General features: G+C 40.0%; 1 protein-coding gene across 11 annotated transcripts in view; it reads right to left on the bottom strand.

Annotated features, from left to right (window-relative positions):
• LOC131685888 (uncharacterized protein CG43867) overlaps positions 1-14,403 on the bottom strand; it is a 1,093,825-nt gene that overhangs the window by 34,953 nt on the left and 1,044,469 nt on the right. For 5 of the 11 annotated variants that reach the window (XM_058969895.1, XM_058969900.1, XM_058969904.1 and 2 more), the window contains 9 exons: positions 10,605-11,396; positions 10,386-10,541; positions 10,077-10,326; positions 9,474-9,637; positions 8,990-9,412; positions 8,794-8,937; positions 8,578-8,722; positions 8,399-8,511; positions 8,119-8,328 (listed from right to left, as the gene is read on the bottom strand). In XM_058969895.1, coding sequence (XP_058825878.1) covers positions 8,119-8,328; positions 8,399-8,511; positions 8,578-8,722; positions 8,794-8,937; positions 8,990-9,412; positions 9,474-9,637; positions 10,077-10,326; positions 10,386-10,541; positions 10,605-11,396 — 2,397 coding nt within the window. The remainder of the gene's footprint in view (positions 1-8,118; positions 8,329-8,398; positions 8,512-8,577; positions 8,723-8,793; positions 8,938-8,989; positions 9,413-9,473; positions 9,638-10,076; positions 10,327-10,385; positions 10,542-10,604; positions 11,397-14,403) is intronic. The other 6 variants (XM_058969902.1, XM_058969898.1, XM_058969897.1 and 3 more) reach the window with 3 other exon arrangements.

The raw sequence follows: 14,403 nt of genomic DNA, 5'->3' as shown, positions 1-14,403 counted from the left end.
CAAAACGGTTGAAAATATCGTTTTCCGTTCCCACAACATTCGTTGTGATGCTTGATGTGGTTTTTGAGGGTTAGAAATCTGTTAAATTATGTAAGCTTTCGACACTCTTAGAAACCAATATTCATGATCATTAATAAATAAATTGAACAAAATATTCATCCGATATCTGCCACCGTTTGTCCACCGACTGTTTTTAACAGACTCGATATTACAATGCTCCTACCACTCACTATTTTGTATCTTTATTCACTAGCACAATAATTTACTTTAACAGTTTACAGAGAAGTTACAGCAGGCTTTTTGCAGTATCAACGACCGATCTTTGGAATTTCTAACCAAAAAGATTATAAACTGACCCATGGCTTTCAAAAAGTCGCAGTGAAACTTTATAAACCTACGCCGAATTGACTTAGTTTCGTTTCGAGTAGAAACGGCATTAGAGAAGATCGGGTGTGAACTGTGGTCGTGTACTGACAGAGAAGGGGAACAAACGACACGCGCGTGAGGCTGCTAGTGTATTTTTTTTGCTTATTTCAGGCCGCTCAAATTTTTTTCATATTTTATTCATGGATAAAATCGATTGTTCCTCTAGCTGCTAAACGAAAACTAAAAACTATTACTAAAAAAAATCGAAAAATGATCGTAATAAGTATAAGTAAGAAGCAACACTCGCGATGGCCGGATGTCCGGAGTTCAAGCTGCTCGATAACAAATTTTGGAAATTGATCGCGAACGACTTTCGTGCATATCGCTAAGATCGTATTGCGTACCAAAACATCTCCTGATATTTACCCTCTCCTACTAACATAATTCCTTTCCCGTGATGCCCGTGGAGATGCAGTCTCGATCTATAACAGCGAGTGTCGAACTAACATTCCTTGTCTTTCCCGGTAGCAAAGCATTGAACGTGGCCGGCGTCGTTATTGACAATTTTATGGAAATGTTGAGTCAGTGAAACATTCATAGTGACAATGATTTGCTTCTCCCAAGCATCATTTTGTTGGTTTATTTGTAAATTTTCACTCATTAGGTAAATAACGAAGAGCAGCTACGGGCAGTCTACCAAAGCTAAGCTAACATGGCCATCAAGGGGTAATTCTTCCAGGTAAATGATATATTATGGAAATGTTGTCAAGAGAAACGATCTTTTATTACTATCTTTCAAATATTTTGTTATCTTTCCAATTGACATAACTATATGTCTCTTTTTGGAAATCTTGAATTGAAAAACGAATTTTATCATTTTCATCACTAGAAATTCTACTTTGATTTTAATTTTTACAGGAATCCTGCGCATGACGGATTCACTTGTTAATAATATCAATAATTTTGGTTTAACTCAGCACATCTTGAATGTAAAATGTCACCTGGTGGCGGAGTCGTTAATCATCTTTTCTTCATATATATTGATGATTTTAATGTAGAATACATTTAAGCTTTCAATATAGGGGTCCCGTTTCAAAATATCGGCTGCGGCGCCGCGTCAGATTTTGAACGTTAATAACTTTTATCATACTTAACAGAATGGTTTGATTTTTAGGCCAATTTGTTGAAAATATGTATGCTGTATTAAAATTTGAAGTATGTATAACATGCACTAATAACAAAAAAATGTGTTTTGAAAAATCTTTCGAAAACGACTCGGAAAAGTGAAAATTTTCAGCCCATCCCGCACAGAGCCGTCACTATGGTGGACTAACCGAACAATAAAATAATGAAAAGTTTATATAGGGTGATGAGCCTATTTGCGCCATGTTTCTATTATCACCCTACCCATTTGAAGCCGTTGGTTAGAGCAGTGTCTGCCATCTTTGTTCAACGCAGAGTCAAATGGTAGCGCAACAATAGGGGCACTCGATTCGTGTTTTCATTGTGCTTAAATACGAGAATTTTACTGTTTTCGACGCATTTGTGTTATTGTATTGGTTCTTAACAACAAAGCAAAGCGCTTGATGTCAATTTTTACGCATTCCATTGATTGTAAGGCAAGAAATTACCGAATTAGAAAGGCACCTTGCTTAGCATGGTGAAAATAGGCTCATCACCCTATTGGTCCACTACATGTTTGTTCCTATGATTATTCGCATTGGGTTGCTTGACGAGAGCAGTTGGTGGGGGAAAGATGGTATATTCCTTTGGTTAGGCCATTAGAAGCCGGATGGAAAGGAAAGGCTCATGCACGGCACGAGAACGAGCGAGAAAGCGATAGTAGTGCATATTAGCGCGATTATATAAATATCTGTCGGTCGGTTTTTCTCATCATTCGTATTCGTTCAAGCACTAGCAAGCAGCCAGTCCATCGAAGGAAAGCAGTTGGCGATGACGACGGTCGGAAAAAGTGCCCCAGCTACTGGTGACTCATCGCAACCCGATCAGGAACTGTCGCCCTGCAAGAATTTCGCCCCAACTAAAAGGCAACAGAGCAACTAATCTGTAGGCTATCGTTCCAGCGTCTGGGTCGTGCGATTGTGCAGGACTGCAAAGTCGAGCTACGCTTACAAAGCTCAGTCGTAATGATGCCCCGAGAAGCCAACGATGCCTACTTGGTCGGTTTGTTCGAGAATGCAAAATAGTGCACCAAGCGCATAAATTTCAGGCCAAATACATTAAACTGGCTCACCGTGTCCGCCGGGAGTGCGTCTGAATTATGCTCCCGCAATAAAACAATAAACGGTTCTTTACAGGACCAATTAATTGTGTTCTAATAAGATTTAAACTGAAATTTACATTTTATGGTGTATAACAAATAATTTTCAGAAAGCTATGTAAGAAATACGATGTGTGGAAAGAAAGAAAGAGAATTTAAATTATCCTCTCTCGTTCGTTTTCGTGCACTGCTTTTCCATTTCTTTCTGCTGCTAATACCATCATAACTAAAACGAATGTGGGTGTTCCCCCACCATCCCATGGCCAGTATCAGCGCTAACAAATAAGACAAAAATTTAAATTTGTGAAAATCTTTTCCTTCCTTCTTTTCAAATCTGCAACATTCTTTGAAAATATTGTTGGAATGTTGTTATTGAAAAACTGAACATGCAATAACGAAAGGAAAGGAAAGGCACAGGAATGGCACGAAAACGAGAGAGAGAGAGAGAGAGAGAGAGAGAGCGATAGTAGTGCTTTCTCGTGTTTTCATATATGAATATTGGTCGGTCGGTTTTTCTCATCATTCGTATTCGTTCAAGCACTAGCAAGCAGCCAGTCCACCGGAGGAGAGCAGTTGGCCATGATGACGGTCCGCAAAAGTGCCCCAGCTACTGGTGGCCCATCGCAACCAACTACCGATCAAGAACTGTCGCCATGCCAGTATTTCGCCCCAACTAAAGGGTAATGGAGCAACTAATCCGCTGGCTAACATTCCAGCGTCTGGTTCGTAAGGTTGTGTATTACTTCAAAGTCGAGCTACGCTTACAAAACTTAGCCGTAATGAAGCCAGTGATGCCTACTTGGTCGGTTTGTTTGAGGATACAAAATAGTGCGCCAAGTACGTAACTTTCTCGCAAAAGAAATCAAACTGGCTCACAGTGTCCGCTGGGAGTGGGCGTAAATTACAATAAAAGCAACGGTTCTTTTCAGAACAAATCAATTGTGTTCTAGTGAGAGTTAAACTGAAACTTTCATTTTAAGATGTGTAACAAATTTTCAACAAGCAACATAATACGTTGTGTGGAAAGAAGTAGCTTGCACACGGAACAAAAATTTAAATTATCCTCTCGCTCGTTTCGTGCACTGCTTTTCTATTCCTTTCTACTGTTATTATCAGTATTACCAAAACGAATGTGCGTGTTCCCTCACCATCCCTCTAGTGATCAGTGTTGCTTTAATTGCATGTGTTTAAGGGAAACATTGAAGTCGCATGCTTCTATTCGAGCTTTTTGGCAGCCTCCGTGAACTAACTGCATTAAATGATTTTTTTGTGCAGCTCCGTGCTAGTAGCAAACAAAATGGCCCTACCAGTATCTGATTCGTGAGATTGTGCAGGATTTCAAAGTCGAGCTAAGCTTATAAAGTTCAGCCGTAATGGTACCCGAAGAAGCCAGTCTTGTCGTTTTGTTCGAGGCTACAAAACAGTTCGCCAGGCACGTAACTATCATGCCAAATATATCCAACGATCCAGCGCATCACGATCAAACCCAAAGCCGATACCAAAGGTTCTTTTCAGAACCACCATTATTACCATAGAGAATTATTTGAAAATTTCCCATTCAAACGTGATTCTGTTGAATTAGATTTAAATTAACGTCTCGAATTGAAATCACGACCCTCCGGTTATGTCACAGACATTACCCACCCATCTTTTTTATTGTGACCACGACTAACGGTTTAATATAGACACCCCATTTCAATATTTCGGAAGGAACAGAAGGTCGAGTTTGGAAAGGTTGTAACTTTCATTGTACTTAACCAAATTACACAATGTTCGCACTAATGATTCAGAAATATGACGAGGAATCTTCTATTAGATTTGTAAGTATGTATAATTTACATGAATAAAGAAAAATTGATTTTCAGGAATCAATTATTATCTGTTCTGCCATTGGCCAGTACTACGCGACTTCCTCATGCTAACAATTCATTTCATCGTTAGCCATCTCCCTCACCAAGGCCAACAAGGCCAACAAAACCGGTCCTTTTCAGGATCACCATCATTTTTGTAAAGAATAATTTGAAATATTCCTCGCCCAAATCACCTTTTGTCCGAAAATTCCAATGAGTATCAACATATTTGAAGAACATGTTCCTTATGTATTCTACATCTCTCCGGTTATGTCCCAGACATTACCCACCCATCTTTTTTCCCATGCAAACTTAATTGTGGTCTACTTGGTACAAATTCAAACTCACGATCAAACTGATTGTTTCCGGGGGGAAGGGTATCCCCGGGGGTACCTAGCGTCCAAAAGGGTCTAACCCACAATTCACACGCTCTTTCCTTATCTTTTGTTTTAGAGTTAGGATATCTTTGGCAAAGTTTTTGCATGGCATCTAGCACTTTTTTGATCATTTCGTATTAGTTCGAAATTCAGTCGCTAGGGAGGCGCTGTTATCAACTTTTTAATGGAACGAGATAGAAAGATAGTGTCTACGACAAAGTTTTACCGTAAAATGGGGGAACATTGATCATTTTTCAACAGTTTTTCGAATAACTATATTCAAGTAGACGTAACTGTTTGCATTTTTAAAACAAGTACTGGTACCCATAGATTGAAAATGTTCAAATTGTTGTGTATTTTTTTTCGTTTTACTATAAAAATAAAATTACTTTGTTGTAAATTTTCATTCGTTGGTTTCGGGGTAACTTTGATCAGCAAAATATGTGTATCGAAATGAGAGAAAACGCTTGAAATGTCGTGTAATTTGCATACCGGTAGGCAATTTAATGGCCCGATATTGCGTCGTCTCGTAAGAAAACAAAATTCCCAAGAAGGATACAGCTGACTTTTATCGAACTTTTTCGGGAACATAGTCAAAATTAAATAGTTAACATGTAAAATCTCGGGTTTTCAAAATGAATTATTGGACAAAAATATTCACGGTTTCTAGAAAAGTGATCAGTTCAGCTGAAGTTGATTGATTTCATTAATATACGAGAAATTGTTTAACCAGATTGAAACGATGCACGAGAGTTGCATCATTTTTAATTTGAATTTGTGTTCATAAAAGGTAAATTAAGGGGTTATATATAGGGGACACGGCAGTTAAATTACGAACAAGTCAAGAAAAAAGCTTTGAGATCGGTTAAAAACTTTTCCGGCAGTCGTAGTCACCGCAAAGACGCTTTTGAGAAACATGATTTCGAGATAATCGCGTTTAAAGTTTCAAGTATAAGCAACGCTATAACTTTGCGTCAACTGCTCCGATCTCTATAAAAAAAATTGAAGTAACATTCTTAAGAACCTGAGCTTTACAATAGAAGAATAAAAAAAATGGATTTTTTGGACGACTCAACATATATAACACCTTAAATGACGAAATAATCGTAGCCAATAAATGCTCAACATGTTTAGAATAAGGTTTGTATTTTCTTCCGATGATTTTGTTAGAGGGTTTAACCTTATCGTACGCTACTGAAAAAGGTCTCATTTGATCAAATTTACCCCGTTTTACGGTATGTATAAATATATCTTCTGAAGATACCAGCAGGGGCCTCGAGTGGTCTTAAGGGGTTATATACAAAGTTGGAACTCAAAGAATTAAAACAAATTTTATTGAATATTCGGAAAGTACATACTTTTGAAAATATCTGTGCGAAATTTCATCCAGATCGGAGCACTAGATTTCAAACTACAGCCGTTCTTACCGCGCTGGTTCTTTCACGTATGAAATTAACACAAAACTTCAAACGCAATTATCTCGAAACTAAGTTGTTTGAAAAGTACCGTTGCGGTGAACGTGATATTGCAAAAACTATTCATTCGATTTTCATATTTTTTTGAATTGTTTGTATTTACATTCTCGTGTACTTGTTCAAGTACACGAGAATGTAAATACAAACAATTCAAAAAAATGGTTTCTTTTCCATCAAAAAAAAAAATTGATTCATTGCCATGAATTTTTGTTTAAAATTTTGAACACAACAAAACTCAATTTTTGGGTTAACATGTTTTTTGCGGGAATTTTAATTTGAAACTGATCCGTTCAAGTACACCACAATACATTTTTCTTCAATAACCTTTTTACTTTTTTGATTTCAGTTGAGCGGTGCGGCTTGGAGAGCGTTTACCGCAAACCTCTGCCAAAAAAAAAACTCGCTACTGGGGTGGGCCATAGCTCCGCCAACCTTCAATTTTTTTAACATTTCCTCTTCCATCGTATAAAGCACGTTGCATGCTCGTTAATATACAGACAAATGAATTCGTCGACAACCTGATACTGTACCCCATCCATATCCACCTCGGAACCAAAACCGCTCGGACTACCTCTTTCTCTATCAGTTTCCATGTATTTCGTCGTATCAGAGCTTATAGCCAATCCGATTATTGCAGCCTTTCTAACTGGATTAATGAAATCATTAATTTCTCAAGATTTTATGTAAAATTTGAAACCAAAATCGAATTGCTCCATCCATGATTGCTTTCCCTCGTCGAATATTTTTATTTATAGTTTACCACACAGCATTTGATTCAAATCTTTCAACAGCGAGCACTGTAACAAACAAATAAACCACCTGTGTTGATTGAAATCAAATTCCGATTATGCTCATCCTCGCAGGGCCCAGTTTAATGCGATCGTAAACACCGAGAGATTGCTTTCAACAGCGGTTGAGTACTGCACTCAAGCGACGATCCAACTTTATATAAACAAGTATCACACTCGCCCGAAGGAAGTCGTTCCATTCGAAGATACAATATAAACGCATACAGTAATAAAACATCAACGAAAAAAAAAAATCTAAAATGCCGAAGCTTTGAAAGCAGGACAGACACAGATAGTTAATGGAAGGCGTATAAAGAGGGTGCCGGAGGTTGAACTGTTAGGTTAGATTCATGCAGGTGCGATGTTAATGTTAGACTCAAACATAACGTCTTCGTGGATCAAACAATTGGACACCTACTCGTGTAGTCTTGTACTGTTTTAGTAAACGTGTTGTTTACGGTTTTTTTCTAGTTCGATTTTCTTTGTCGTAGGAGGGGAATCGCTATAGTTTCATAATCCTGCCGTTAAATTAACTTGCAAACACAACTTACATACAATGTGTAGGAAGTCGGGTTCAGGAGAGGATTTAGGTAGATTTTGAATAGAGAAATCCGTCCGGTCGATGTTGACAAACGCACCATGGACCGGAGGTTGATATTGTGGTTTCGCTGTGCGGGATTTTCTCGCAATAAACTATTCTATTTTTGACAATATGTAGGTCTGAAAACTATAGCCAATCAAAGAGTTCTAAATTCATGCCAATCGTTTCTTAACTTTAGGATGAGGATGATTTAACAGACTAAAAAATAACTAGATAAAAAAACAGTATTAGTCATGACAACCTGGTTAAACGATAAATGGGACTAAGGCACTAAAATGTTCTTACTAATGATTTTAACAAAACGGTAGAATAATATAAATAAGAAGAAGCACGGTGAGAAGCGCGCGTTCCCCTCTTCTTCTTCTTTTGCTACAACTTACACGAGCCGGTATGCCCAGTTTCTTGTTTACCTGGACACCTACACCCAGCTTCTGGCCGGTATGGCGGGACGTTTGCTTGATTAGGGTGCAGATCAGTTCGGACTGCAGCTCTGGCATGTCCAGACACTGCTGGAGGGCGTTCTGCGCCAGAACCACGTGGTAGTCGATACCCGGCTGATTGACGGCCACCGAAAGGAACAGCTGGCAACTCTGGTGTGGCGATAGTGGCAGTTGTTAGTTTTTTCTCTTCTTATTGGACAGTGAGAGAAGTGTTACTCACCTTAAACAATTTGATAGCTTCCGCTTGGAGCGTTTCGGAATGTAGTGAAGTCAGGGGTGAAGTTATGTTATCCTTGGTGTGCAGAAGAATCGGATGTCGCCACAGGACGCAGTCTAAAAATAGTTGGATAAACATTTGTTTACAAGAATGTTCAGTGGATTGAATCGCGCATCACTTACTAGGATCGCCATCGGTTTCCATCAGTTTCTGAATCAGTTGTTCGTACTGAGTTCCAGCATTAGGTCCTCCGCCGGAAACTACGGTTAGATGGTACAGCCAGTTGTCCCGTTCTTGTTTGCCTGGCAGGATGAGGTATGTGGGGCCCTGTGAGATGAGAAAAAAACCCCTTTTATGAACTGTTGTGTCATGATATACACGGAAAGACGGTAGCGTACCAGTCCCTGATGCTGCGGATAAATGGCCACGGTCAGCCTCGCTTGGCTTTGGGCAGGATCCTCACGTTCTTCCGAGTCGGAGTCGGACACGTGTTCCACTTCCTCCACGCGAGCATCCCGCATGTTGATTTGTCCCAGCGTGTTCTGAAATCAAACTGTCAGTTGTACGTCACGAACTTTACCCCCGATCACCTACCGTTTCTCCCGGTGCCTTAAAGTACAGGAACATCTTCCCCAACAGGACGCACCAGCACTTCTTCGCGTGGCCATTCTTCACCTTGGTAACCCAACCCTGCACCGTTGGCTTCTGATCGTCTCTACTGAGCAGCAGTTTGGTAGCGTTCCTTCGTTGAACATTCTGCAGCACCCGGATCCAGTCGTCCATTGTGGCGTTGGAATCCGCCGTCAGATAGTAAACCTTCTTTCCGGTATCAATTTCGAACGTGGATGCTCCCTCGGCTCTATTGATCCGACACGCTTCATCCAGTGCGATCGTTCCCTGGGGCTTCCGCGTCACATCGTGTTGACTCTTCCAGTACGTGAGTTGTCCATTTTTCAGCACAAACCAACGCTTGCGCCACGTTTTCAACTTCCCACCGAGTTTGGCCAGATGACCGACCTATCAAAAGAATGATGAATAAAATAATTGCTCTGACAGGTGAACGGTTCCGAACGTGTACCTTTTCCAGTGTTTCCATCTTTTTCGGGGAATCAGCGTAGGAGGTACGCATCAACAGTGATGGCATCGAAGCGTCCATGCAGGAGGTATCCACCGCCGACACTGCATCCGGTGGTATCGCGTAGTCGTCGGATAGCCCTGATTCAAAGGACATTTCTGAAATTACTACATTGGTGGTGGTGGTGGGCACGGTGGCGACAGAGACAGTGATTTGGTGGATCGTGTGTGCGGATGTGTCAGTTTAGCGGTGGTGGAATAGGTATTTTAGTGTTCAGGAAGCGGATCGTGTCATAGAAATGTCGGTGGGAATAGGAAATAAAAAGAAATTAAAATTAGTCGTTTGATATTGGATATTGCATTGCGGTATGACTTCGCAAAAACGAAAAACTAGTGGAATCCCAGCGGCAAACCAAAGTTGTTATAGAATTCAGTAGGAAATGTCACAAAATTAGGTAGCGGCGTAGCATTTCGTTGCGAGCTCATGCATAAAAGAACCAAATTACCTTTGCGTGAGTTGATCGGAAGGCGAATTTAGTGTGTTGGACAAAACGTGTGTTGGAAGCTAACGAAGCACAAGAAAAAAAGCATTCAACGGAAAACTCACCTCGTGTTTTGTTCTTTGGACTTTCGGACCCACTGCGCTTGGCCGGGCTTAGACTAGAGGAGGTTTTGAGGCTTTTCGAGGGACTAGAGGCACTGCCCGAGGTACTCGTCTCGGTATTGTCCGTGCTGGTAGAGTTGTGCGAGTTGTGTGTGGACGTGGCACAGGTCATGATGGCACCATGTTCTTCCCCGTCGCTGCTGTCATCACTGGAATCGCCGGTAAATGGCATCGACCGGATCTGGGAGGCACGCTGAAAACAGATTTTCCAATTAAGAAACACGATTCCATCCAGAAAAATAAGAAATTTACCCCTTTAACGGTGGCGTAAACCGGTACACTAATATCACAGTATCCACCGGAAACGGTCTGCGAACGGGAGTTTATCCCAACGCTGGACGTCATCCCGGACCCGGACTCCTGGTCTTGGGATTCATTTTCGTCTCCGGCCAGGCCATCGTTGGCCACCTTTCGAAAACAAACGATCATTAATTATAATATTTCTAAGAAATTAACATTCCATACACTAACCTGGTAAATTTTGGCCTCCCAACTGGGAAACCGGTGAAGGGGAGGCGTTGGTGGTCTCGCTGGACCAAGCTCAGCCACCGAGTCCGAGGTGGTCGTACTAGAGCCTCCACTTGGAAGACCTTTCAACCACGTGGGGGCCTTTTCCCGGGACGGTGTGTAGATTTCCGCGTAGTCGTGCGCGGCATCCATATCCGAGATGGGACTGGGCTGTGGGCCGGGATTCAGGGGTATCAGATGCAGCCCATCGACGGCGGCCGCTAGATCCCTAGCTAGTTCCTGAGGTTCCATGGAAAGGTTTCGTCGGTGATGGTGCACCGTGGACGACGTCAGCAGGGAGCGATGCTCCGGCGGATCCAACGATTCGCTACGCCGTCGACCGCTGCGACGTTTAAAATCCTGCACGTCTAAGCTTAAACTAGATCTAACTGGTTGCTGTATACTATGTCTACTGCTTTGGGTGGCGATGTGGTTCCTTAGTAGTTCTAACTGTTGATTGCACTTGATGTTCTGCTCACGCAGCAGCTGGTTCTGTTCTTCTAGCTCTCGGAGTTTGTTTGTGACCCACTCCTTAATTTTAGCTGCCTTTGCGCCGACCTGGCGGGCGTCCTGGAGGCGCAACTGTTTCTGCTCTTCAACGGCTGTTTCGAGCTGCGAGATTTTGACCGGATCGGTCGAGGAACTTCCAGACGGTTTGGTGTGACTGTTGGCTGCTCCGCTGTTACTACTTCCGGCTGGCCCAGTTATGCTCTGAGACTTGGGCCAGTCACACAGCCGCTGCTCCATGGCCCGGACCTGAAATGGGAGGGAAAGGAAGGGGGTGATTTTTAGTACGTTATTTGTCTGTTACGTGTTTAGGAATTCCCTTTAATATTGCTAAATTTGTTGTCTGTGGTTTTCAAATGTTGAGAAGTAATAAGTGTGGGCTTGTTTCGCATAAGCCACAAACGACAATGATTATACAATAAATTGGGTCTACTCAATGCTTATTATAAACCGTGAAATAACAACACGTTTGGAAACACGACAAGGCCAATGAAAACAAATGAGGGATGCCCTCAAGGGGGAGTTCTATCACCCTTGTTGTGGTCATTAGCTGTAGACGAGCTAACGAAATCATTAACTGAAATGGGATACAAGGTGATTGTATTTGCAGATGATATTGTAATTCTTGTGAAGGGAAAATGTGACTATATTATCTCAAATAGAAAGCATTAGACATCAATTTAAAGTAGTTCAAAAATGAGGGCCAGAACACGAATACCTCCACAAAAATCATAATACCATTTACTCGAAAAAGCAAACATTCCATATCAGTGCCGCAGCCAGAAATTTCAAATTCTAAGAAGAACCCTGCTTTCGACGAGTTTCTTGGTGTATCTTTTTACAGAAGTTTCTCAATAAAAAATGTATTGCAAAGATCTACTCATCACTAAGTCAGTGAGACGAATGAAATGGTGGCAAACAAGCAGCGGTTACTGTTATGGTTCCTTGCACCTAGTACTGAAACAGGCAGAATTCGATCGAAGGCCTTTGAACGGGATGATGACGGAGTTGCCTGAAAAAAGTCAACCATTTAGTAGCAGACATTTGTTTGGTCATCTGAGGGGTTTCAAATCCCACACTATTCATGCGCTGTGACAGAGCTGTACTGTAGCACAATGACAATGAAAACAGATGATGCCCTCAAGAGGGAGTTCTGTCACCCTTGTTGTGGTCATTAGCTGTAGACGAGCTATTGAAAGCGTTATACCGGAGTAGCTAAGAGTGCTAAGCTCGAAACACAGCCGCTTGTTTGTTTTTCGATCTGTATCCTCGTTACCGCTGCGCTAGTAAAACTGAATTTGATGGCCTAAGGTCAAAATCAAAAACACAAAAATCGTAGAATATTGCAGCTGTTACATAATTTTAACATATTTCTAAGTTTTGTTTATAGCTTATACTTTATAGTAGACTGATTTATCTGAAATCTACTTCGACCGACAAATTCACGCCTCCCTCCATTTTGCCCTTCCCAATCCTCCTAAAAGACTTGTGGATGTCTGAAACAAAGACTCATCAAGGAATATTTGCATTACTTGAATATACATAGGGCCGTAGAGAGGAAATACGGAGCTGTAGGGTACGCGTGGAAATGAGATACGTTTAAAAAAGAGATATTACAAATATACAAAAGGAGGACTAATTAAACCGAGAAAATACGCAAAAACATCAAAATATTAATATTAAAAAATATATAAAATATAAATAAAGGGGGAGAAAAAAGGAATTAAAATTCCAAAGAAAAATCAGTAAAAGCAAGGAATTTGATTGATTAAATATGTAGTAATTTCCAAAAAGAAAGATATCTAAACGAAGATCAATGGAAAATGGAATAAACAAAACAGTGGAAAATACAAAAATAATATTTTCAACCAAATAAACAAAACAAAGTCAATTGTCAAAAAATGTATAAGCGAAAAAAAAACAAAACAGAAAAGATAAAAAATCAGGAAACTAGACAAGCAATGTGCAAAGATTAAAGAAGTTGAAAATTATTGAACAAATGGCGAAAATAATGAAAAATCGGTAAAGGTACTAACATTTTTAGATTAATCAATCAAAAAGAAAAATAAAATACAAACTACTAAAAAGAAAACAAAAATATTATAAAAAAATGCATAAAACTGAAAAATTCAAATTTTTGATTCGAAAACAATAAAATATATTTAAAATAAAAATGGGCAACAATTTGAAAAATTAGATGAAAATGGAAAATTGTAATAATGAAAAGACGACAACAAATGAAGAAATTTGGAAGGTATTGAACAAAAAATGGAACAAACGGACAAAATGGGAACGAATAAAGCAGGAGAAAAATCAAAATTGTATATTATAGAAACACATTAAATGGAGAAAATAAGAAGAAATTGAAAGAAACATAAAATGGATTAAATAATTTAAGTGGCCGCCATTCACCTCTGATACAGAACTCCTACCCTACACCTCCCCGCGGTGCCAACTAGGGTTACGAGCCACCTTATGCCGTTTTGCTTGCATCCGAGGGTCCTGGTCCCAACCACTGTCAGTCAGCGGTTGGGGTTGTAGCATGACTCAGTTTCATTTCGGGTGGGAGCTGCATTAGTGAAGATCTGTGGGCTGTATGCTGACAGGGAAGGGGTACAAACGGCGCACACGTGATGAATATATCCGTCATACAAAGTAAAGATTTCGGTACAGTTAATGCTAAATTTAGGCCGCTCAAATTTATTTCATATTCTGTTAACAAATAAAATAGTTTTCTGTTGTTCGGTTTGTTTACTATTTTTAGCAATTAAAAAAAATCTTGAAATCGGATGAAAACATTTTCATGCAATCGTAGTTACAGCAAACGACGTTTTTGGATAGACATTGATTTCGAGACAATCGCGTTTAAAGTTTCAATTATAGGCCACGCCCCCGTAAGAGAGTAATTGTATTATATTGTTTATTGGGTCTTTAACCTCAATAGGTCATTCACCCTCGTAAGGGAGTAAGATGGGAAATGTAATAACTTTGCTTCTACTGGTTGGATCTCTATTAAAATTTGAGATCACAGTCTATACTTCTAGACAAAAGAATTATTTTTTTTTGGTTTTTTGACCAACCTTAGGATATATATCCCTTTAAGGGGTTACATATCTTTTGGAGCGAAAAATGTCAAGAAAGTTTGAATTTACGTAAATAAAGCAATGATTTCATTACATTAAAGGCATAGTATTGTGGTAGTACATTTTTCAGTGAAATAAACAAGCATAAGTTTATGAAAATATATTGATAATTG

This window comes from Topomyia yanbarensis, chromosome 2 (genome assembly GCF_030247195.1).
Source record: "Topomyia yanbarensis strain Yona2022 chromosome 2, ASM3024719v1, whole genome shotgun sequence".
Lineage (NCBI taxonomy): Eukaryota > Metazoa > Arthropoda > Insecta > Diptera > Culicidae > Topomyia > Topomyia yanbarensis.
This window is presented reverse-complemented; position numbering and strand designations above follow the sequence as displayed.